General features: G+C 51.3%; 1 protein-coding gene across 2 annotated transcripts; it reads left to right on the forward strand.

Moving 5' to 3' along the window:
* The first annotated feature begins 3,464 nt into the window (after nucleotides 1-3,464).
* CCDC69 (coiled-coil domain containing 69) lies at nucleotides 3,465-25,849 on the forward strand. 2 transcript variants are annotated; one of them, XM_034779254.1, is made up of 9 exons: nucleotides 3,652-4,010; nucleotides 15,468-15,540; nucleotides 19,435-19,604; nucleotides 20,657-20,744; nucleotides 22,089-22,162; nucleotides 23,377-23,478; nucleotides 24,053-24,172; nucleotides 24,648-24,745; nucleotides 25,366-25,849. In XM_034779254.1, the coding sequence occupies exons 1-9, from the start codon at nucleotides 3,813-3,815 to the stop codon at nucleotides 25,532-25,534; spliced, it is 1,092 nt and encodes a 363-aa protein (XP_034635145.1). In that variant the 5' UTR covers nucleotides 3,652-3,812; the 3' UTR covers nucleotides 25,535-25,849. The 2 variants fall into 2 exon arrangements, 1 of the variants encoding a protein (XP_034635145.1); XR_004646840.1 differs by lacking the exon at nucleotides 25,366-25,849 and having other exon boundaries at nucleotides 3,465-4,010; nucleotides 23,377-23,726.

Here is a 25,849-nt window from a genome sequence, read left to right on the forward strand (position 1 = left end):
AACAAGGATCCAAGCCCGCATTCACCGCAAAACTCTCGCCGGGTTGCCATTGATCCTGACAGACGGGGTGAGACCAGCCCTCCGGCTCCACAAGCCGAGAGGAGGGAACAGGAACGCTGGGAGGATGGGAACTGACCCGGGATCGGCGCTAAGCAGCAGATGGCATCTGTGCACAGTACCTAACAATTCTGCGGGCAAGCAGGATGGAGCCTTAATTGAGTCAGAGTTGTTAGAGCTGGTCATTTAGTGCACTTCCCTGCCAAGGTCAAGGTGTTCCCGACAGTACAGATCAACGCCCAGATATTGACCTTGCATGAGACAGTCAGTTCCAAAGACCACTTTTGTATGGCTGAGTTCATGAGAACAGCAGGGCCTCCTTCTCCTCCTGTGACCAACCGTCCTGCCCGACCTCCACTCTGTCCTTTAATGCCCTACTGCACCCCCTCCCATCTCCCCAACAGTTCCTGAAACACATCATCCCTCCTCGTCCCATAATCCAAACAGCCTACATCCAGACTTCCATTTTGCAGCCAGGTCCTTGAATCCAGACATGCCTGAATTTGGGGGAAGTTTGATCTGATCTAAACTGTGTGGTTTAGACTTATGTCTACCAGCCCCCTGCCCCACTCTGCTAAAATCAGAGGCATTTATGGAATGAGTCCCCAGCAGTGTCTCAAATACCCATCACCCTGCACAACCATTGACATCACACAGCACATGATCACTTATTTAAAAGGTGACTGGCAAAGCCCTATAGAATTTAATAAGGTTCTAGAGAAATCACTCTAAAAAGCTAAGTATCAGGGGGTAGCCGTGTTAGTCTGTATCTACAAAAACAACAAGGAGTCTGGTGGCACCTTAAAGACTAACTGATTTATTTGGGCATAAGCTTTCGGCATCCGAAGAAGTGAGGTTTTTACTCACGAAAGCTTATGCCCAAATAAATCTGTTAGTCTTTAAGGTGCCACCAGACTCCTTGTTGTTTTTCTAAAAAGCTACCGAAGCTATGGGATTTTTAAACATGTCTTACAGAATGATCTAGCAGCCGGGAATTATTTTCTATTTCAGTCCAAAAAAAAAAAAAAACGATAGAAGAGTTCTCATTTCCTAATAATTAAGTTCTGTAGGATTTTCCATGAGCGAAGGGGCGTGGGATTGTGTCTGTGCCTTTTTATGATGTCTAAAGAAATATTGCGCCAGATTTCCAAAAGAACTCAGGTTGCATTTAGGAACATTGGACAGATCTTCAGCAGCCCCCATGAAGAATGATGGGAGTTGTTGGGTGCGGAGCACTTTTGAAAATCTGGCCCATCAGATCTGGTCCTTCTGGGGGCCTCCTTGCATGTAATGTCCACTCTGCTATCCCTTTTCACGTTATATTTAAAAAGCAGTAAGACGAGAACAGTGCCTGGGATTTCTTCTTTTTTTAATATATAAGTTAAAGATATCTCTGTATCGTACCCTGACCGTCTGAGAATCGGCATCTCAAAAAATGTACACGCACAAAATTGTGTGCAGATTTGGGCACTCCGTTTGCACACACAGTTACCAATAATGCACATGTCATTGCCATAATGTCAAGTGCAAGTGACCAATTAGACACATAACTGGTCAGTTGCACATGCAATTAATTCCCATGCTTCTGTGCACAATCACAGCAACCTGGCATGCAAATTAGACACCAAAACGTGCCTGTATTTTTGCATTTCCGTTTTGCATGTCTTAAATTTTGAAAACCTGGGCCAGTATTTTTAATTAATCCTTCGTCATCATTGAGTCCAGTTCCTTGTGCTGATTGACGCTTTGCCCACCAAATGGTATATTAGGCACATCCAGCAAATATCCCCAGCTGATGACCCAGCCTTGCCCAGTATATTTAATGTTCCCAAGGAACGCGCTGCCAGGACATGCTTCCCTTATGGCAGCCATGGAAGAGTTAAGAACGCTGGCCCTATCTGTGGCTCCCACATCACCTTTGCAAAGGAGAAGCTGGTGACAACTGAATGCTGAGAGGCAAAAGTGACTCACAAAGCTGAGCTCAGAGCTAATTTGCAGCAGAAGGTGAAGATTCTGCAGCATCTGACCCAAGAGAGAATAGGCAAAGCTGGATCTACCAGTCCCAAGAAAACTTCTCTGATGTGCGGAGCTGCAGACTGACCTGCTTGCTGCAGTGTGTGTCCACCCCCAGACTACCCTGTTATCAAACCAACGTTTCACAATTCTCTGGGCTTTTTCCTCCTGTGGTTGTGACAAAGCGAACTCTGGCATGCGTCAGCCAGGAAAAGCACCCACAAGCCACGCTGTCCTTACTAGGGGAACTTCTTGGGTCTCTCCATTCACACCAGGACCAGGAAAAAATGAGTCTGGTGCCTTCCCAAAGGCCTCGTCTACACTAGAAAAGGTTTGCCAGTTGAGCTATCCATACCAGTAAACCCTCGTAGTGTTATGGAGCTAATGCTGGTTGAAAATATTCCTATGGAATGTTTTTCCATTAGAAAATGCTGTTTCATTTATATCGGGGTGGCCACAGAGCCCCCCCACACCACCCACCATTCTCCACCTAACAGACTGAGGGGAGGTTGGGGTTCCTGCCCTGCAGCAGTGGTGGGGCTAGGGGCTTCTGCCCCTTGGGGAGGGGAGACTGCAGTTGGGGCCTCAGCCCCAGTGGGCACGCCTGCTGGGGCACGGGGCTTCAGCGCGAGCAGGGCTGAAGCCCCTGCAGGCAAACTCCGTCTCTCAAACTTCCGAAGATTGTCATATGCGGCTCGGAGGGTCAGAAAGTTTGGCCACCCCTGATTTATATGGAAACATGCTCATTTTGATGAAATGTTGTGGTGGGGGGGAATAAAGCATTTCAATAAGGTTGAAACATACCGTGTTGACATTTTCAGAGTGGAACATTTTGATTTTTCTTATCACAAGTTTTTGTTTAGACATTTCTTTTATTTTATATTGAAAACATTAAAAATGTTGAAATCAAAACGAAATGTTTCCGTTGACACAAAATGATTTTTTTTTCCTGAAATTTTCATGTTGCGGGAAATTTTTGCTTTCCAGTCCGATTCGGAACAAAACACACAAAACCGAAATTCCAGTCCCACACAGCCCAAGACACGGCTTGTACTGGCAAAAGTGTTTGCCAGTGTAGGTTAGACGGGTTCCTGGCGTGACATAAAGGATACCAGCTGCATTTACACTAAGACTTTTGCTGGTATAAAATGTTGCAAAAACATCACTGGCCACAACAAAGATGGGCAAAAGTTTCTGGCCTAGCCCTGACCTAAGATAACAGCTGGGGGCTGCCCTCTGCTCTAGCTCTTTCCCCAGCTGTTCCTCCACACATGAAGCTAGCAAATCCGGGGGGCATTTGCAGGGCAACATGCAAGTATTTTGTTTGGGGACTTCCGAAAAGCTCCCCGAGCAGTTATGGGCTTGATGCAGGGATCACTGGCTGGGAGGGTGTCCTCTGGCCTGGGGGAGGACAGACTGGATGGCCATAACGGTCCCCTCTGGCCTTAAAAGCTAGTAACCGCTTCTCCCCCCAGCGCAGGGGCAGAGGGCAGGTGGCCCCGCGTTTGATCAGGAAAAGTGGGGGGGCACGTGCGGCCCCGAGACAGAGGAACTGAGACCCCAGAGCTGCCCAGCCCAGCGGACTAGCTGTACCTCGGGGGCTCAGACGGGGGGCTGTTTGGAAGTGCAGGTTCCCTGCGGCGCTGGGCTCCGGAGCGGGGTCCAGCCTCCCCCGGCCATGCCAACACGTGTTATCAAACAGGCGCCTGGTATGCCGCTCGGCTCAGCCCTGCCAGCTGGGGATGTGGCTTTTTGCAGGGGGGCTTCTGCTCGGGTATTTACGGCGCGCGGCGGTCCCAGCAGAAGTTCAAGCAGACTGCTTGCGGTTCGCTCCCGGGCTCGCAGCTGCAGCGCCGGGCACGGGGCGCGGAGCGAGTCTCACCCGCCCGGCCATGGGCTGCACATGCAGCACGACCGGCCGCTGCCAAGCCAGGAGCAAGGTAATGGCGAGCGACCCCCTCCTCCAGCTGGGTTTGGGGGGGGGCGGCTTTGACAGCGGTTCCAGCGCCGGGGAAGGGTGGCAGCCCCCAGAGCCTGCCCCTGCTGGGGGCCCCCCCTGCCAGCGCCCCGCTGCTCCAGCACAGAGCTTACCGGGGTGGGGGGCTGGGCCTCTGTCCTTCCCCCCCCCCCGCTTTAAACAAAGCCCCTTCCCCAAAACCATGAGCAGGAGAAGAGAGGCTGGCCGACGGCTGGGGAGACAGGCTGGAAAGGGGTGACACGTTGTTCCTGAAAACTGCAGCGCCTGTGTTGATTGTAGAGTTGTGTGTGTGTGTGGTGGAGAGGGTCTAGGAGTTCCTTCCCTAGTGTTGTGTGTGTGTGTGTGTGTGTGTGTGTGTGGTGGTGGTGGAGGAGAGGGTCTAGGGGTTCCTTCCCCAGTAATGGGGGGCTCCCTGAGAGGGTCTAGGGGTTCCTTCCCCAGTAATGGGGGGCTCCCTGAGAGGGTCTAGGGGTTCCTTCCACTGTCCTGGGTATATATATTTATTCACAACGGGGGAAGTCTCTGGTGAATCCCAAAGGCACAGCAAAAAAGTGTCTCCCTGAGCCTCAGACAGCAAAACCTGTGTCCGCCAGGAAAGGGTTAGCAGCAGAACCCAGAGATAGGGGTGAATTCCACCAGAGGCAGCAAAATCGGGCCGATTCTCCTTTCAGTTTAAACAAGAGTGTTCCCGCCATCCGCCTCCAGCCCATCACTGGTTCCGGGGATGGGGGGGGAAGATGCTTTTAAGATTGAAGGAAACTAACTGTTCTACAGCAGGGAGGGTGGCAGCAGGGGAGAAGGCATCTGAGATAATAACATGAGCCTAGAACGTTAAAGCAGCACCAGGGCAGGATGTCTGCAAACCTCACCCTCAAGCATCTGATGGTTAGATTCTTCCTTGTCTTTCTGCCAAGCAAGAAGTGCGATAGCTGGTTTTCTCAGGTGCTAGCTACATTTGGGCAAAGTACTCTCAGTGAACTATTGATTCTATGGATTTAGCCTGTCTCCAGTTTTGGAATGATCCGCAAACAGACTGATCTTTACAAGCGTGTTCAGTATTTGATTGAAACTTCATGTGTCCATTGTTGGTTTCTGGGTTGTTTGTGAACTATTGGTTTCCCTTGTGCTTACAGTTATTCGCTATTTGTTATTCGGGGCCTGTGATTGGTCACCTTAGCCAGGCAGTGCACCCTGCATGGATGATTTTAAAAGGAGGAGGGAAATCACAGAGATTGCAAGATGGCTGCACAGAGCTTTGCACAAATTAATATTTGCATGAGGGAGTAGTTCTGAGACTTCCAGGAACACTGAGCCAGAAAAAACCCACTTGTACAGATACTCAGGGAAACCGGAAACAAAGGGACACACCTACTGTCCAAGAGAACTCCCAGGGGAGTTGCAGACAGAGATCTGTGAATATTTTTTTTCAGCCCAATGCACACGAATAGCTGTATATTAAAGAACTGTACGAATCTCTTATGCACAAGGTCAAACACTTCTAGGCCAGTCCATGCCTCTGAGGGCTCCCTGTACAAAAGAGACACTGGGTGAGAAATGCTGCATACAAAAGGCCCCAGGAATTGAGACTAAGGCATTTCGTTGACGTGAGATGGAGTCATTTGGAGACACTTCCCTTGATTCTGATATGTCCAGTTAATACCATAAACTTAGCTGGGGCAAGGAAGGGGATACAGCCCTTGCTGGCCACATCTTTAAATCAAGACTGGATGCCTTTCTAAAGGGTATGTCCTAGCGCAGCCAGAATTTATGGGCTTGATGCAGAAAGCACAGGGTGAAACGCTACGGCTTCTGTTAAGCAGTAGGTGAGACTAAATGCTCACAGTGGTCCCTTCTGGTTTAAAACCTCTGGCACAAGGATAGATCAGAAAGACTGAAAGGGGGAGTGTAAAAGGGATTGAAGGTGGGGGAAATTCAGAGAGTCACAAGGAAGTAGAAGATGAATCCTCAATGCTAGGATTTGAGAAAAATGAACAGTCAGACACTACAGGCCTGGTTCCATTCACGTTTAGTGACTTCTCAGGCTGGGAAAAGTCCCTTGGACACCAGTGGTTCTTATGTTTTAAATGGGAGTGGATATTTTAACTGCTGTGATTCTTTCACCATTGCACGGGATTAAACCTGATTGCCAGAACTGGGGATGGGAAGGAATTTTTTCCCAGGACCCATGTTGTAAATGACCTTGGGGAGTCGTCACCTTTCTTGAGGATATGAACCAGAGATCATCTGTTCAGATCAAGTGGGCGTATCACATCTTCTGAGTGCAGGGGAGAGGGCATTGGCACGCCTCAGTCCTTCATGTCATCTATTTCTGTCTCTTAGAAGAGCATAAAGATAAGAAAGTGATTGTGCAGGTGCCGAGTGCAAGAACCCAGCCGGGATCTTGTAGCTATAAGACCTCTGGAATGTGATCAGCTCTGTAACTTAGCTGCTTGAAGTGTCAGGACACAACCTGCATTTCATCTGACATCCAACCATGAGAGGTGCTGAGAGGCCTTCTTGAAAGATCAGGGCTGGCATCATTCCAGCAGTGGGTTATATACATTATAATCACACACACACACACACACACACACACACACACACACACACACACACACACACACACACNCACACACACACACACACACACACACACACACACACACACACACACACACTTCAGAGTTACGAATACCAGTTACGAACTGACCGGTCAATCACAGACCTCATTTGGAACCAGCAATACACAATCAGGCAGCAGGAGAGAAAAATCAAAGCAAATACAGTACAATATTGTGTTCAACGTAAACTACTAAAAAAAAGGGGAAAAGTTGAAAAAAAAGATTTGACAAGGTAAGGAAACTGTTTCTGTGCTTGTTTCATTTAAATTAAGATGGTTTAAAGCAGCATTTTTCTTCTGCATAGTACAGTTTCAAAGCTGGATTAAGTCAATGTTCAGTTGCAAACTTGAAAGAACAACTATAACGTTTTGTTCAGAGTTAGGAACATTTCAGAGTTACAAACAACCTCCATTCACATACAACCTCCATTCTCAAGGTGTTTGTGAGTCTGAGGTTCTACTTTATTTACTTAAAATCAGAAAGGGTCAGAAATTAAGATGCTAACAAGACGGTTAACTCAGCCACAAAGCTCAGTCTATATGTTTATGGTGCAGATTTAATTGCATGAATGGTAGTATGTTAAAAGCCGTGAATAGACAATGGTATATAAGTGGCCCACGCCCCTGTGAACACTGCTCTTGAAGCATTGAGCACCTGCTTCCATTGAAGTTATTGGCCTAACCTTCCTCCCACTGATGTCAATAGCAGTCACAGAGCAAAGCTCTTGGTGGCTTTAGGGGGAGCAGCATCAGGATTTAAACACACATCCCTTGTTTTTTGGTGATTTCCTTCTGCGACATGAATGTTGCATTATGCATTAAAAATGCAACTTTAGAAAAAAATCTTGCTCTAAAATCTAAGGCCCGGATCCTGCACCATTGACTGCTCCTGGGTGCATCTCTCTACCCACGCCCAGACTCACTGACTCCACAGGGCAGCACACACACATAGTCAGTTGCAGGACTGCAGGGTTCATTCAGCCAAAGGCCGACTGGGGCCTCAGTTCCTGAGGAGTAGAGTAGAGTAACAAAGGGACACAGCAAATACACACTGAACAGTGCACATGCTCCATGTACCTCTGCAAACGTGCCAGGGCTCCGTTGGCACATCCAAACCGTTCTTAATTTTCAGCCAGGTTTTGTTTTGATGCTTGGTTATGAGCCTTCTCCCCAGTGAGGTTGAATGGACACCTAAGAATCAAGTTTCCAAACTTCAGACAGTTTGCAGTTACCTCTAGGGGGGTGGGGACCATGACCGTAATTTTTGACATTGGGAAAAGTGGTTTGATTTTCTTCTGCCCACATTCATCATCCAAAAATAGTGAAAGGGATTTGGACCAAGCTGCAGAATAATTCACCTTGGACAGGCAACCACTTTAAGGCCCTTTTACACTGCCAGAGCAGTGGGCTCTTGAAACACAGCATTCCTGCACTGCTGGACATCCTGCTGGGCTATTAATTTGGACCGTCTTTCCAGCAGAAACTGCAGCAAGGGACGTGTGCTCATTCTGGCACCTGTGAAGCAGTTCATGGTCTCTGTGGGATAGTCCTAGAGAGACTATCCCGGAAACGGGGAGAGATCGTTAGCACATGTGGAATACTCCTACTTTTCTTCCTATTGTAAGCCTTAGGCCCTATACTCCCCTTGCAGGGAATGGTGCAAAGTCCCTGGTTTGGTATTGGACACAGGGACAGGCACAATCCAGGAGCTTCCAACAAACAGCCCTTTACTGCAGCTTGCTCAGAGATTGCCCTGCATAGATTCAGCCACTGGCACCTCCTGGGGGGTGCCGCGCCTGGGACTGTCAAAGGTGCAGTCTGCTCTAAACAACACCCATTGCATTCCATGGAAGTTATTCCCCTCCTGTGGGGAGAACAGACCCCCATCACCTGTGTATAGCGTCATGTCAGAGAGAGGGATCAGATCTAGACGTGATGGACACAAATGCAGCAGGCCAGAAAGAGCTGAAAAGAAGAACAAATCAAGCCAGCATTTCTTGGATTCCCCGCCCTGGCGAAAGGAAATGGGAACCTGGGAAATGCAAGTGGCAATAGGGCATCAGTCTCTGCATGAGGTTTGCCCCAGGGGAAAGGCCTTTGGGGCCTGCCTATCATTGCCCAGCTCTAGCCAATGGACCCGACCATCCTCTGGACTATCAAAGTGCACAGGGATAGGAGAGACTCTCTCCGGGTATCCCAGACTGGAACCGCTTATTATGCCACCAGGATCGGGAGCAGCAGCTGGCAGGCGTGGTGCCAGGGAGAGCGGCTGTTCGGTGTGAGGAGGAGGCCCTGTTTACCCACACACTCTGCAGCCTGTGCAGGCCCTGTCCTGCTTCTAGGCGGGGGTGAGGGGCCATGTTGGCCTGACCAGTGCTGAGGAGAGGAGATAGCTGCTCTGTGGTCAGGACCCTCACAAGCCCAAAAGGGCACCAGGAGCTCATGCAAATGCCCCCTCCACCAGGCTTCTGCAGCGCCTGACCACTCGGTCTCCCTTAGGCAGGAGCCCTGGAAGCTGCCGCTGCCTGAGGGCAGAAGTGGGCCCCCGGGAGCCATCTCTATGAGGGTGGGAAGAGGGCACCTGGGATTGAGGGGAGCCTAATGCAAAGCCACCAAGAGCAGGTACCTTTGGGGAGCCTGGGAGCTGAGCTGCCACCTCCTTTCCCCTGGGGGCTGATGGGCTCCCATCCTTACAGGACGTCAGCTCGTTCCAGGGCTAGGTAGGACTGAGGGACCTGGTCAGATCCCTCCCTGTCTGTGCCACACACATACACCCCCACACACACACACATGCACCCGCTCCCCAAGGGGATGCACTGTTTCCCCATGGCTTAAGGTGAGGTGTGTTCCTGGGAAGGTGCGGGCTGCCACCAGTCCCTGCAGAAGGCAGGCAGCTAGACAGAGAAGGGTCCATCCCCTTCTGAGGTTTCCACAGGTGCCACTTTCTGATCGGAACCTGCCACCCAGCTGCCCGGGGACTAGGCTGGGAGAGGATCGCTCCCCTGACTGCTCCTTTGGGGTGTGGGCTGGGAACCGTTTGTGGCACATCTGGCTCCCAGCTGTGATCGGGGAAGATTGCCTGGAGTCAGGGGCCCGATTTAAGGTTTGCCCATGATTTGTTACAGCTCCCAAGTCCTCTCTTTGCAGCTCCAGTGCCAGCCATAAGGGGACGCTGTGGTGGCAAGAGGTGGTCAGCCTGGCCAGAGGTGCCAGGGGGAACCTTGAGGTGCTCTGCCATGGGTTCAGGATTCCCGCGTGTTGGCCTCTGTGTGCTTTCCAGTCTGTGATTGATTCAGCAAAACTTTCACGCAGCTTCACAAATCGGTGCTGGGCACTTGGGAACACCCCAGCTTTTACAGCATGCAGCGGATACCAATCAACAAATGGGATGACTTGCCTCCCAAACGTACCTGGGGCCCAAGCAGCAATTACACACCCCTCACCTTGATCTGACATTGTAATGCCTCTCACGGAGCTGGAGGTACCACTCCCTCCTGCCAGCCCCCGCGGCACACAGACACAAGAGCACCCCGGTTTGCCTCGGAAAGAATTCTGTACAGGTTCGTGTGCCCCCTCCCCCACATCACCACAGTATCTGAGCAGCTTCCAGTAGCGTGTTAAGTGCTGATGCTAACATCTGCCACGTGTGGTCCGTTCTCTGTGGCGTGCTCCATGCAGGAAGAGACGCATGTGCAGGGGAGGGTTTTGTCAGAGAGGGTTTTTTTTAAGTGTACGTGCAGCTTTGTGTTTATTTTAGAGGAGTCCAGTTGACGAAATGTGCCTTGGCGCTTGGGTCAGAAGGTGGGAAGATTTGTGATGGGCCTTTGTTCCAAGCGGCCCCTGAAACGGCTCTGCCTCCTGCATGGACAAACTTGACCCTGATGGTCGCGGTTCCATTGTCCTTGAGGAGCAGAGCTGTCCATTGTGGTCCTCAGGCCAGAGCTTTAGGTGATCTTTTAGTGTTCCAGACATGGCAGAAGCATGTGATGCTGCTGTAAAAAGCAGTCCTTGTAAATTCGGGGTAATTTACTGCTCGGAGAAGAGGTGGACTCCCCAGTTTATTTCAGGGTTTTCAGGCTCCTGGCTGTCTCCTTGTCTGTCACTCATTCCCCACCCCCAGGGACTCTCTGATGCAGTGACAGCAACCTCTTTGATCTTCCCCTGTCCTGGGAAATCATGCCCCAAACCCCGCTGTCCTTTTACTGCTCTCTAAATGTGGCTGTCACGCTTCACAGGTTGTAACGTAGCAGCCCCTGCAGTTGTTTGATATTTCCGGACCCCTCTCAATCTCTCTCTTGCACATGCTGGGGCTTGGAGGTCCGGACAGCATTCCAGCCCAGGGTTCAGAATTCAGGGAGGTCCTGCAGTTTTTAGGAAAGGCAGCACTGGCCTAATCTATTTTGCAGCACTGAGTATTTTCTCCTCTCTCCCCCCTTCCCCCCGCCCCCATTAAGTTTTCAGTCTCTTTTCCAGCCTGCATCCTCTCTAATCCATCCGCTACAAGCACCCTCCAGGAGACCCCTGGCAGTGGGCAGCAAACGACTCTCCTTGTCTCCTCGCTCGCTCTGTGCTTGTTGCTGTGAGATAAGTGCTTGCTGCAAAGTCCTTCTAGGGATGTTCTGGGGAGGGTGCAGGCACCAGCTTGGGCTTTGGACAGGCTTTATGAGTTTTGTGCTGCTGCTTCAGATGAAACTTGGCTCCTTCTCGCATTCTGTATGTTTTGGTGGCATGGAGCCTGCTGGCCCAAGTGAACGAGCCATGTGCTTCCAGCACTTAAACACTGAGAGCCTGGGGCCAAAATCCTCCTCGCAAGGGTCGCTAGAGCAGGAGGGATCTCATAAAACATAGGGGACTGTGACAACTCTTGACCCATTTCCAGGTCTTCTACTCTTCAACCCATCTCTTCTCCCTCCCATTCTGGCATGGAGTCACTGTCTGTACAATTCGGATAATTGTCAGGGCTTTGTTTTCTTGGCTTTCAGGTTCCTGTGTCAGTTAAAGGCCCCTGTCTTGCCCAGGGCTGGGTCCTGAGTAGCTACCAGTTTCCATTCAGTAAGTGGCGTCTGCATGCCTCTATCTGCATCAGAGGAGCTGGGCACAGATCACCCCTGAAGTGTCTTTACCTATGTGACTAGTATGCCTTTGTTTTCTGTGTACTGCACCTTTCAATCTGTAGGGACCCTCCTGTCTGCAGGGAAAGGCAGGCAGCCAGTTTGTGTTCAGTTCACCACAGCCTATTTGATTTCCAGGGCAGAGCCCACTAGGGCAACGACAGGTCCTCTTGGGTGAGGGGAGGAGGCCACAGATCCCAGCAAATCAACTAAATACCCGGAACCAAGAATGAAAAAACAGGGACGGGTGCAGGGCACAAGGTCAAAACAAGGGATGCAGAGAGGGACCCGTAGCAGAGAACCCCATGCGCCGCCACTAATCCGAGTAGGAGTCCGTGAATGCCAAATTTATGATGGAAGGCAGCGTACAATGCAGGGATCACTGGGTGGAATTCTCTGGCCAGTGTTATGAAGTCAGGCTAGATGATCACCATGGTCCTTTCTGGCCTTGAAATCTCCGGTATAAGCCTTCTTCAGACTTCCATGAACCGAATGTTCTGTTGTGGTGGGAGGGGATCTGCATCTGCATGCATTACACATGTCTACACCTGCTCTGCTCTGGGAACTGTTTCCTGCCCATAGCAGCAGGTGTGCCAGGTCGGGAATATTTCATTCCTGATTTTGCACATGCTACTTCCCTGGGAATCCTTCATTTCCAGATGTGCATCTCCACCATGCAAGAGGTGTAGACAAGCCACAGAATTTTAATGCAGATACTGCCCATAGGGTGATCTGCTCTCACTTTAAATAAGAGGGCGGGTGGTTGTTGGTTGGTTCGTTATACACAAGGTCCAGATGACTGAGGTTTTACTGCTCTCACAGCTTTTAAAACAATTATAGGTGAATTACACACCGTTCAACAGATTACTTCCTTATAGCTTTTCTGATTTACATTGTTATCGCCCTTGCTCTAAATGGAGTCAGTCTGAAGCTACTGGGACATAAAATAATAAAAATGCTAGGCACGTATCTATTGCCTTTCAGCTGGGGCAGGGACTGACTATATTTCCGTTCAGCGTATATACAGCTCCTAGCACAGCAGGGTCCCGGTCTACACGTGATGCCCCGGACACAGCCTCCCTGCAAGCAATAGCAGGACTACCAAAGCACTTTACAAAACCACCCCTGGTTCCTATCTCCACTTTTCAGAGAGGGATGCTGAGGCAAAGACATTGAGCCAGGGCTTTGCTTAACTCACACAGCAAATTGGTGTCAGTCAGGAACAGAACCCAGATGGCTGGATTCCCATTCCTCTGCTCTATTAGAGACTGGGCCAGGAAAGCAGAACAAGCCAGTCTAAGGTGTTGTCTATAATAAGGCAACATGAACTGGCATAACTCCATCAGTGTGGTTACACTGGGACGAATTTCCTGGATGTGGACAGGGCCTCCCCTGGTGTGACTTGCGCCTCTTTCGATCCCCTTCGGCATGTACACGAAGTTACACACCCTTGCCCGCATGCTGCCCTCCATTCAGCCAGGCTCCGTGGGCCCAGGTCGGAGGTGGTGAGATACATGTTGGGCAGTGGGTGTGAATTTTCAGGAGTCTGACTGAGGCTGAGTGCGGCGGAGCTGGTGGAAGAAAGCGTAAGTGACACCACTTGGATTCCTTCCCGTTCCTTGACGCCAGGTCTGCGCTACAGAGTTAGGCTGATCTTGCTTCCTCGCAGCAGGGTGTGACAATCCGCACCTTTGAGCGACATGGGGAAGCCCGCCTAACCCCGGGTGTAGACAGCGCCAGGTCAGTGGAAGAATTCTCCCGTTGGCCTAGCTACCGCTCCCTGGGGAGGTGGAATAATGACCGCGACGGGAGAACCCCACCTGTCACTGCAGCGAGTGTCGCTGCAGCGCTTCGAGTGAAGACAGCCCCAGAACACAGAGGTCAGTTCTCTTCATTCCATCCCACCCGGGTGTAACGCCACTGGTGTCAGTGTTCCTGATTTACACCAATCAGATCCACAAAGGGTTTGGGGTTGGGGAGAGAGCAGGGCTGCTCTTTAGCAGTTGACCAATAGCTAAAAATAATGTTGTGTTTTCTTCCAGTGTTATTAATGCAACTAAACTGCTCCGGGGCTGGAAGATGGCCTGCTGCGACTGTATCGCCTAAGCGAGCTCCTAAATCTGAGTTCTATAAACCCCGTTAAACAGGGAGGCTAGGATGGAAACTGTGACAGGACCTGAGCGCTCACTCAACGGGGGGCTGGTAGCAGGAGCTGATGCTCTGATGATGATGTAATTGTTTGAACTGGCGAGAAAGCGAGAGCTTTGCTGGTGCCAGAGATTCCGAGGCGTTGTTAGAACTGGGCTTGATCCCTGTAATTGCCTTTGATTGAGTGTTGTTTTTCATCTCTCATTCCTGCACAGGCTCTGTGCTCTAACCCAAGCTATTTCTAGGCTCTGAGCCTGGCTATAAAAAGCATCAGCTGAGCTAAAAGTTTGTGGGCGTTGCTAACAGATCTGCACCCACTATCTGACCTGAGCACTGACTGGCTCGTGTAGTCCGGCGTCCCGGGCATGCATAGGTGGCGTGAAGGGAGGGGAACAGCGAGAGCACTGGGAAATGTTTCCAGCCCTCTAGCTCCAAGAGTTTTGGTGCTAACCCCATCTCACGCTGACTGGTTGCTGGACAGATTTGTACATTGTCCAGTGCCCCCATCCCAGAAGGCCTTTGTGGGAGTGTGGGGCTGATAACGATACTAAGGCAAAGTGGAGATTTGTACCTTGAGCCAGGAGGGTCCTAGTAAGCAGACCGGCCTGCTGGTGAGACTGACAGGCCCCCCCAAAAAGGTGGAAGGACAATAAATCTTCTAGCCTGTCCGTGTGGCTGGGCGGCTACGTAGGATGAGCGTGTGTGTGTGGGGGGGGGGGGATGAATTTGTGTGTGGTAGGGAGTGTGAAGGGAGGCGTGCGGGTGCCTCCTCCCTTCGCTGGTACGTGCCTTCTCTACGGAGCACTTCTGCAAACAGAAATCCAGGGCCAAGTGGGAACGTGAGTAACCAGGAGTGAGGAGGGAGAGAAAACGAACAGGCACGTGTGATCCACTCTCACGTCCCTCTGCTGGGATTTCTCACTGGAATAGCCCTTCACATGCCACAGGATATCTCCCCAATAATGGGGACAGGGCCCCTCCGCATGGACGCTCCCAGGTTACATGTTCCCCCTTGTGTGCTGTACCATGTTAGCCACGCGTCACTTTCCGTCATACCCAAAGGAGAGAGGGATGGCAGAAGGGCACAGTGGGCTAAGCGGAGATGGAGCAGCCTAAAACCGGAGGCCAAAGGTGGAAATAGCGGCGATACTGAGCTCCCTAGGAGGAGAACTGGCCCAGATTCAGAGCTGGCTAAACAGGATGGAGTGTGACAGAGGCTTGGGGTCGCTGGCTGGGGCTGCAGGTTGAACTCCCCAGGGATAAATACAACGTGCTGGGTACACTTCAGCAGCACTCTGGCAATTGAGAGCAGCGCTCTGGGTTGGACAGGACCTAGCTGAGCTGCTGGGATCTGAATGTTGCTGCAGCTCTTTCATTTAGAGGGACTGCTAAATAACGCCGCATCACGGGGACCCATTTCAGGGTGTTTCATCCATGACACAATTCCCTTCAGGTCTCGGCTCTGCCACAAACCAGCGTGGGTTTTTTTACATTTTCCTCCCTGCCTTTCATGATTCCAGTCGTCTTATTTTCCCCACAGAAACGACTAAGAGCTCGGCAGCCAAAGGGGCAGGCTTCCCAGGAGCTGACGGCCGTGAAGACAGAGAATCATGGTGAGGTGTACATCTGTTTCCTCACACGGCTTTTCAGTGCACCTACCCCTTTAAAAGCATTAAGCTAAGACCGGGTCCAAACAGATGGGCCAATGTGTTCCATGCACCTGTACCTGCTAAGACAGGCAGCACTGTGAGCTCTGATGCAGCCAAAGTGGCACTGTGACTAGTGAGTCTTCTATTCTGGTCCATACCAAGGCCATCTCATCTGTGTTTGCTCAGAAAGCTCCTCTGGACGGGGAGGCGACGTGTCTGAGGATCACTGGGGTAAAAGGGCTTTACTGACTCAAGTTAAATCAGAGTGGATTCTCTCACTCCAGTTTCCCTGCGGGTCTTGGCATTAGTCCCACCTGAGATGGTGTCACAGAGCCACTGTATTGGTGCTACACGCCAGCTTTTAAACAGCCATTTTTGGAGGATCCCCTTCTGTGTGGCAGACCCTCAAGGGGTCCCACTCTTCCTTAAGGCAGCCTCGGTGCCTCCAAAACTGAGCCTCCGGGCTTCAGCACTCCTGAGACAAAAAGAACAGGAGTACTTGTGGCACCTTAGAGACTAACAAATTTATTAGAGCATAAGCTTTCGTGGACTACAGCCCACTTCTTCTGATGCATACAGAGTGGAATAAATATTGAGGAGATATATATACACACATACAGAGAGCATAAACAGGTGGGAGATGTCTTACCAACTCTGAGAGACCAATTAAGTAAGAGGGAAAAAAAAAACTTTTGATGTGATAATCAAGATAGCCCAGTACAGACAGTTTGATAAGAAGTGTGAGAATACTTACAAGGGGAAATAGATTCAATGTTTGTAATGGCTCAGCCATTCCCAGTCCTTATTCAATGCTTTGTTGATTGTGTCTAGTTTGCATATCAATTCCAGCTCAGCAGTCTCTCTTTGGAGTCTGTTTTTGAAGTTTTTCTGTTGTAATATAGCCACCCGCAGGTCTGTCACTGAATGACCAGACAGGTTAAAGTGTTCTCCCACTGGTTTTTGAGTATTATGATTACTGATGTCAGATTTGTGTCCATTAATTCTTTTGCGTAGAGACTGTCCGGTTTGGCCAATGTACATGGCAGAGGGACATTGCTGGCACATGATGGCATATATCACATTGGTAGATGTGCAGGTGAACGAGCCCCTGATGGTATGGCTGATGTGATTAGGTCCTATGATGATGTCACTTGAATAGATATGTGGACAGAGTTGGCATCAGGCTTTGTTACAAGGTTAGGTTCCTGGGTCAGTGGTTTTGTTCAGTGATGTGTGGTTGCTGGTGAGTATTTGCTTTAGGTTGGGGGGTTGTCTGTAAGCGAGGACAGGTCTGTCTCCCAAGATCTGTGAGAGTAAAGGATCATCTTTCAGGATAGGTTGTAGATCTCTGATGATGCGCTGGAGAGGTTTTAGTTGGGGGCTGAAGGTGACAGCTAGTGGTGTTCTGTTATTTTCTTTGTTGGGCCTGTCTTGTAGGAGGTGACTTCTGGGTACTTGTCTGACTCCTGAGACACACTTCCCACTGAGATAAATCGCCGGTCAAAGTCTTGGACACACTTCAGGGCTCAGTGCGCCTCAGCAAGTATTGGCACAGGCACCAGGCAGCCTTTTCAGAACAGAGGCAGATGGAACCCAGCACTGGGAAGGCCTGAGATTAGTATAGAGGAATAAAGGTTAAAACACCATCTCTTCTGGCCACACCAGCCTTCCATCTAGTGTCCTTTCCTGGCTCTGGTCCTCCATGTCCCTGTGTCACTCCCAGGTGAGAGCTGCTGAGACCCTTCAATTCAGCTCTTATCCCACCCACCTGACATCTTTTGGTCCATTGTCCACCTCCTGCAGACCCGTGCTGAGTTCACACGCTCCGCCTGCAGGAGAGTCCCACGGATAAATGTCAGTTGCTCAGTCTTTGGGGCTTCCGTTGTCTTTGCGGACCCTCCATTGATATGGGTTGGTTTCAGCCAGTACTTGACTGGCCCATTTATTTCACCCCATACAGATACCTGACACAACAGCCCGTGTCTCTTTCTCTGCCCCGCCTGGGGAGCAGTGCAAAGTAGAAAGAGAAACAGAGGCACTCATGGGAATCATAAAATATTACAGGAGATTCCCACTTCATCACAGATGGTTCCTTAGAAATCGACAGAGTATTTGGCATGCGTTCCTGGAAATGCATCCTTGTTCTAGTGGAAATATTGCCAACTTGTATGAGACAAACTGCACAATGCAGAGCCAGGCTAGAAATAAAGATCTGTATCCTCATCTGGCATAAATTAGCCCATCTTCAATGACTCAATGGAGTGACGCTGAGTTACACCAGCCGGGGATCTATGCTGAAACTCCATCCATGTCATGCTGCCACCACAGAAGCCCCTCTACCGATGGAGCAGGCTCGGTATTGGCAGGGCATCAGTGTAAGTTTTCCCTGTGCTGCCCAGGAATGAGAATCAAAGAGATTCACAAACAGTTTCCAAGATGAACAGCAAATTCCACGTGCTGCTGTTCATGAACTGATCTTATTAGTCACTCTCGAATGCCTGGGTGACAACACTGGTCGTGAAAATCTGAGCAAGGTCTGAAAATGTCACGAATTCCTAAGGGAAGCAAGTTAAAAAACCAAGCTGCTTGCCCAAGGGAAGTGGGTAGGTAGAACTCTGCCTTAGTGTTTGTTCATGGACAGAGAAATCGATGACTCAAGTCTAGTAATATGTATGACCAGGCGAACACCACAAACGGCCCGCTCAAAAACTGCACTAGCTGGCCAAAACGTCCCACCAAACAAACAATCCCGCCCCTAAGGAAGCAGTCGGTGCAGTAGTGAGGAGGATATTCGCTGGAGAGGATGGTGTCTGTATGCTAGTAGGAGGAATTACCTTATGGCAGTGTTTCTCAAACTGGGGTCACCGCTTGTGTAGGGAAAGCCCCAAGCCGGTTTGTTTACCTGCCCTGTCCGCAGGTCCCACTGGCCGCGGTTCGCTGCTCCAGGCCAGTGGGAGCTGCTGGAAGCAGCGCGGGCTGAGGGACGTACTGGCCGCCGCTTCCAGCAGCCCCCATTGGCCTGCAGTAGTGAACCGTGGCCAGTGGGAGCCGCGGGCAGGGTAGGTAAACAAACCGGCCCGGCCCTCCAGGGGCTTTTCATACACAAGTGGTGACCCCACTTTGAGAAACACTGCCTTACGGGTATGTGTATTGTTGCCCTGTCCGGAGTTGACACACTCTAGCCCTTATGTGAATGGCTGGCTCAGGCATAGAACTACAGACAAGCTCAAAGATAAGTGCTCTCTACCAGCTGAGTTATTCAGCAGGCAGTATTTGTCATTCGCTAAAGTCCCATTTAAATAGCTTCAGTCACCCAATCAGGAATTGGACACTATACCATGTGACCACTCTCGCACAACAAACTGTGACTAGCAGTCAGCTGTAGCCAACTGTTTGCAAGGCACTTGGTGGCTGGAAATGATTTGCTCCAACTAGTCGTTGAGCAATGAATGCACTCACAGAAACTGGGAACGATTGACAGGAAACAAAGACCTAAATGAGACCTGTTTGTGGTACAGGGAGAAATAGCTAGCCACACCCCTCAGCCCTGAGCTGGAAGGGTCAGTCCCAGGACTGGGAGGCCAAGGGAGTCGCCTGTTTCCGTTCGATACTTCTCCCCATTGTGCAGACTGCCAACACGATGCCTATTGGTGCTAATTAGTGCCAGGAGTAGTGTGGGTAATTGTCCAATAGGAACTAGACTGAGATCATAGTTTATGCGGGCCACCAAACCGTCCCCAAGTGATAATGAGCTTGACCAGGCCTGGATTCGAACTGGTGACCGAGTAGAGAACAGCTCCAGAATCCTGTCAGCAAAACCAGCCAGCCATGGTCTAGCCATTTATGTTTAATTTGCAGTCATCGCAGCTCCCTTGCACGAGGATGTGGAGACGACGAAGGCCCTGCTGCTGGAGGAGCAGAAGAGGGAGATTGGGAGGCTGCTACAAGGACATCAGGAGGAAACGGAGAGGCTGAAGGAAGCCCACCAGGCAGAGACCCAGAGACTGACCCAAGACGTTAAAATCCAGGTTGGATCAAAGTGGCTTCTCCACCCCAAGAGTGTCTGTCTAGTGTCCCAGCACAGTAACCCCAGTCCTGGGCATTCATGCTTCTGCTTCCTGACCTTCACACTGCACCACTACCACAGGTTCAGAGCTAGGGAGTAGTATATAGCAGGACCTTGATGACCTGATAATCTCCAAAGACACCAGACAGCGTGAGATCCTTTGGGTGGTCAGCTAGGAGGCTTTGACATTCCCCTTCCGGCCCTGATCTCGCATTCAGAGCCAGCTGGCCTGCTCCCCCAGTTATAGCACCGATCTGCCTTCCCCAGGGTTAGCAGACTCAGTATGGTAGGTTAGTGTCCTCAGATTTCCACCTCTAGACACCTAAGGCCACGAGTAAGGCTACAGTTTTGTCATGGAGTTCACGGAAATCGTGAATTTGAATAAAGTCCGTGAAATCTCAGAAATGGCTGTAAAAACACATGTGACCTGGTGCACCGGGGTCGCAGCGCTATTCAGGTTTGGCCCCTCCGGCTCCACCTACGGAGGGGCGGACAGACCCAACCTGAGAGGTGCTGTGACCCATTCCCCAGCTCACAGTGCCAGGAAGCTGTGTCTAGGCCCAGGACACCACAGCTGCTGCTGCAAGGTGAGCTCTCCCCCTTCTCTGACTTGTTTTTTCCCCTGCACTCTGTTGTGAAATTTACACGCCAAAATCGTGGCCTTCGCCGTGAGCGAAACTGAGCTCAGTGGTTCACTCCTTGTCCCCCTTTTACTGATCTCGCAGAGCTCAGCAAAAAGGGCAGTTGTCCAGGAAATCCTGGAAAAGTCCAGGGTGTCGCAGGTCAGCTGTCCTAGCAGAGCTGTGTGTGATGCTCTTTCCCCTTCCCCCATTGTATATGGTTGCCATATTAACCCCTCACTGTCATAAGTACCACAGTTAAATTCATTCATGAAAATAGGAACAGGAAACTGGATCTGCCGCCCAGAAGATAAATAAGAGACTGCACAGGCAGGTACACTTATTTCTCGGAGATCCCCGGATACTGAGGGCTTGTTGCTCACTCTGTTTCTAGGTGGAAAAGGAAAGAGATTTAGAGCTTAACAAGCAGCTCTCCAAGCAGTTCGACACACTGAACAGAGAGCATGAAGAGAACCTCCGAGGTAAGGCCCCAGTCTCTCCTTTGCTGGGCGCTGGCTTCCCGCTACGCCCCCACCGCTAGGGTTTAAACTTCTCACAGGGCTGCTCTTGCATCTCTTCTCCTCTCCAACCTCCTTGGCTCTCTTGAGCAGAGGCCGATCGCTCCTGTAATGAATATTCAGCATTTTCATTAGATGTTGTGTGTCCAAGAGACAGGGCCGTCCTTACCCAGACACAAAGTACGCAGCTGCGTAGGGCACCAGGGAATTTGGGGCACCACATTTCCTGGTGCCCTGCGCAGTTGGGAGCTGCTCCAGCCCCTGCTCCGGCCCAGCCCTGCCTCTTCCCTGCCCTGCCTCTTTCCACCCCAACCCTGTCCCACCCCAGCCTCGCCTCTTCCTGCCCCTGCTCTGCCCCCACTCCCCTGAGGACTGCAGCAGGGCTGGACCTGCACTCACCGGCGGCAGGAAGTGCAGCGACCTGGCCCCAGCCGTGCCGCTGGGGGATGGTTCCAGCCAACCCCGCCACCCCCCCACAGAGGCCTGGGACCAGCCTCCCCCCTGCCCCATGGAGGCCTGGGGCCCCACCCACCCCCACGAGGGGGCTGCGTAGGGCCCCAGAATAGCTAGGGACGGCCCTGCCAAGAGATCTGCTCGCTCTTTGACTGGCCCCATTGGCAAGCACCTCCCATGCCCTCTGGATTACCATACTGTCACCTGTCATGCTTTCAGGGCTGCCGTGGTGCTCCCTTACTGTCGTGTTGTCTGCACCTCTCCAAGCCATGAGGGAGGGGACCCTGGGAAGGGCATGGAGAAATGCTGGCAGGAGATATTACTCTGTATTTCATTAACTAGCATGGAGCGTTTGTAGAAACCCAACCCAAGGTCTGGAAAATTGACCCCACTGGGGGATTACGCTCGCAGTGCCTCTGAAATAAACCTAAAATTCTTCAAAAAGGCGACTCCTTCCATCGGAGCAGGATGCTTCTCTGGGAGCTGGTAGCGTTTACACTGCAGCCAACAATGCGAGATGTGGTCACCCAGTCTCAGCAGTACGGCTGTGAATGGTGATGGGGTCATTCCCTCTCTTTCTCCTCTCGCTACGGGCGGCATATTGCCTCTCTCCTTAGCGTAGCAATCACGCAGCTAGCAGCCCTGTGACTTTAGCTGAGCGAGTCCTCCAGGGAGCTCCCAACTGCAAGGCTGCCCCAGAAAATGGCATTTCCTCTGCTGACTCTTAGCCCAGAGTAACTCGGGTCCCCCCTTATGGCAGTGCCATCTACTGCCATTCTGTGCGGGTAAGGGGCTTGGGCAGGGCTTGCTTTCCTGTCTCCTGATTCTGACACTGATTTTATGTTTTCCCTGCAGAAGTCCAGAGGGCCCATGACCAGGAGATGCTGCTCTTAAGGGAATCCTACCAAACGGCCCAGTCTTCCTTACAGGTGCTGGCCCCCTTGCTTTGGCTTGCTGAGCAATTCCCCGTGGAGCAGAGCTCTTTAGATTCAGCGCACAGGTCTGAGGGTGCTGGGAGAGGCTTGCAAGGGACCTGCCTGAACTATCCCGGGGGTAAAACAGCACTGTCTGCCCCTCACTTTCACAAGAGCCAAATTGAGAAAACAAAGGTTGTTTGTGCTGCCCGGAGCCCACCACCCTTGGAGTAACCCAGGCTGGCTGTTTGTGGGAATGAGCCCAGAAGGGCCTTTCACAAAGTGATCTTGCCCTAATTTTGCAGCAGTCAAACAGATATTTAAATCAAAATGGCCACCTGGACTTTAAATTCCAAAACAGAAAACAGTCCTTCACTGGCTCAATCAAAAAAGTGCAGGGTTCCCCGCAGCCCCAGCACCTTCTTCACCCTCGCCACAGCATGCCAGTCCTAGCAGCCAGCCAGGTGCTCCCTCTGGCTCCCCTGTTCCTGCCCTGCTCTGTCCAGGGTGCTAGCTTCCCTCCACCTGCAAGGCACCCAGTCCTCCCTCCTTGAGTTCCAGGGAGTCACTGACCCTGCTCTGGCCTGCAGCCTGATTGTCTGCTGCTTCCAGTCCCTCTCCTATTGGCTGCTTCCTGTGTAGCCTCTCTAGAGCTCTATTAACCCCTTGCATGCTGGTATGGGGCAGACACCCCATCACACCACTATTGACATAGGGGACAGGTGGGTTGTGTTTGGAATGTCTCCATGTTGTTAATGGTGCTCAGAGCTTAGGTTCTGGTTAGGGCACATCTCTACTGGCAGGCAAGTCTGTAACCGGAACACTCCAGAAGTGAAACTGGTGCGAACAAGCCGCCTAACTGCCATACTGTGACTCAGAGCAGACTTGGCAGAGTCCGGGAGTCTGTTCTTATGCAAGCAACCCAGGAAGTGCTAATTATAAAGAGATCTCTCCCGTGGTTACCGACTGACCCATTGTAACCAGGGAAGCCAGGATGGCAGAAGGCATTATAGTGGGAATTGCTCCCTGCTGCCATTAAATACTGTATTAGGGAACTGCTACATGGGACTTTGTTATTCATTGTGAAATGTCTTGCAGTTTGACTCCTGCCACCTCTGTACAATGCAATAGGTAATTTTCTTCCCTTATATAAACAGTGCCCCTGCTGGAGGGGAGGTCATAAAACAGGACTCATAATCACATCCCTCTTATTTTCTCTTCTGCCCTAGGAGACGATTGACAGGTTAAACTCCCAGCTGAAATCCTTCCAGGAGAAAATGAAACGGGTGGAGGAATCGATCTTGAGCAGAGACTATAAGAAACATATTCAGGTGCAGGAAAACAAACAAACTGTGGCCTCTTGGGAAGGTATTGCTTTAACCCGTCATTTGCTGGGGTCTCCGAGCAAGCCTGTTGGATTCGCAGTAGTGGCAATGGACAGCTCAAACTTAGTCATAGAAGCATCTGTATGCTATAAATGCTTTGTCACCTCAATAGAGGCCTCCCTGGAAGACTCCCCATCACTGGATCTGGAGAGGGCAGTCTTCGTAGTGCCTGGTAAACCTGTAGTATGGTTGAAGTAAGCAAAGGGATAGGAAGTAGATCATAAGAAAATTAAGGGTACATATTATGTGCATTATGCAGGTAGTTCAAGCTCCTTGCACTCAGGTGCCTAGTGCAAATGCCGTAAAGCTGTAGGGTATGGATGAACACTAGTAAGCACATTTTATGGGGTAAGAATCCTATCAATCCAGGACTGAGAACACTGGACAATTATGACTCCTAACGGTCGTCATCTTGGCTCATCTCCGTTCAGGAATAAAGAACCAAACCAGAACCATGCATTCGCCCCTCCAACCTCTCCAGTCAGTGGGGGACTCATGCGTTTTCTTTCTCCCCTTCTAGGATTATGGGAGCCCCAGCCACTTCTGGGAGCAAGAACTGGAGAGTCTGCATTTTGTCATAGAGATGAAGAACGAACGCATCCATGACCTGGACAAGAAGCTGCTGAACTTGGAAACAGTGGTGGGTTTGATGTGGTTCTACCAAAAAGTGCATGGACTCCTTTCCAGGGGCAGCAATAGTGGAGATGGAAAAGCACAGCTCGCAGGAGAGCGTTCCACCTACCTGAATGCAAACCGCGTTCTCCAGGCGCATTCCCCTCTGGCACACCTACTGCCTAGGGGCAGCTTTCTGTCCTGGCTGGCCTCTCAGCCGAGCTAACGAGTCGGGCGCAGACCCAGTGGGGGAAGCCAGCAGATGGAGGACTGCACTAATTGGAGCTGGGTGCTTGCTGGCATACACAGCAGGTCGCTGCTATGCATCACTAAACTCGCATAGAGGCAACTTTTGTCAGTAACCACCAACGTTTTGACGTTGGCGCTTAGACAGGACCTCATTAACCAGCGTAGGGGATCGTCTGTTGCCAAATCCATGTCCCTTCTGACCCTTGACCTCTCCTTTGAATCCTCCCTTCCCAAACTCTTCTGGGATGTCACAGATGGAGAGGAACCTGCTTCTGGAGGAGAAAGTGAAAACCCTTCAGCAGGAGAACGAGGATCTGCACGTTCAGACACAGAACCACTTGACAATGACAAGGTAACATCCGCAGCCTAGGGCAGAACAAGCTACCTGCTGCCAGCGTCGGCGCTCACGGGCTGAGCTCTGGGCTAGGTTTGAATTGCACTTGGGAGAGGCTGTTTTCTGAATTGTAGGCTGATAACTAGATGCGGGAACAGGACCCAAACGGCCGGTATGATCATGGCATCAAAGCTAGCACAGAAGCTGCAGGTCAGAGGGCGATAACTGAGTAGAGCTATGACAGTAGGGGCCGAGGTGCACAAGCCAGGCCCCCTGTGGGTGTGTGACTTTGCAGAGCACTGGTCTGGTTCAGGTGAACATGTACGAACGTGGGCTTGCCTAGCACCCATCTGGCTCGGGGGGTGTGGGAGAGGGAGAGAGACCATGACCTTGCACAGCTCCAGTCTGGCTCTGGTGAGAGTGTGTATGTGTGAGGAAGACCGTGACTTGGCACAGTACCTAACTGGCTTTGGGAGTGCCTATAATCCACCCCACCCCTTTTCAAGACCATTCCATGCCCCCCCCGCCCTGGCCTCTTTTGGCAGTGATCAGAACGGCTGGCGGGGCCCTGATCCCCATCTTTATCTCACTCCGGGGTTCTTACCACTTCAGCTTCATCACCTGCTGTTTCTTTGCAGGCAACTGTCTGACAAGCTCCTGGTGGTTCGGGAGGCCCTGGACAAGGAGTCCCAGCTGCGGGAGCAGGCGCACCGGGAGAAGGAAGAGCTGCTGTACAGGGTCCTGAATGGTGACTCTTCCCCCACCTTCCCCATCCCCTCCAGTGAGGTGCCACTCATCGCCACGTAGCGCTCTGGGAAGCGGCGACGGAGGCTGCTGGGATGAGGACGCAAGCGAGGGGCACCAGAGACTCTTCCACCCCTCGTTTTAGCCCTTCCTTTTATTGCACAGGCCCAGAGCTGCTGTCATGGGGACTCTGTCCGGTAGAAGGGGAGTTCCTCAGACTTCTAACCTTGGGACGGCCGCCCTCTAAGTGGACAGTGCAGTATTTCTCGGGACCTTTTCAAAGTGCTTTTACCCCTCCTGTGTGTCCCCCTGTCTGACTCTGAACATGGGGGAGCTTACGAGACACCCCAGAACCTAGACCCGTGTGGCGCGAGGTGT

The sequence above is a fragment of the Trachemys scripta genome, chromosome 8, assembly GCF_013100865.1.
Source record: "Trachemys scripta elegans isolate TJP31775 chromosome 8, CAS_Tse_1.0, whole genome shotgun sequence".
NCBI classification, from domain to species: Eukaryota; Metazoa; Chordata; order Testudines; family Emydidae; genus Trachemys; species Trachemys scripta.

Coding starts and splice junctions, on each gene's coding strand:
- CCDC69 (XM_034779254.1), top strand. CDS start 3,813: ATGTGGCTTTTTGCAGGGGGGCTTCTGCTCGGGTATTTACGGCGCGCG. Junction 24,173..24,647: donor TGCTGAACTTGGAAACAGTG/GTGGGTTTGATG, acceptor GGGATGTCACAG/ATGGAGAGGAACCTGCTTCT. Junction 24,746..25,365: donor AACCACTTGACAATGACAAG/GTAACATCCGCA, acceptor GTTTCTTTGCAG/GCAACTGTCTGACAAGCTCC.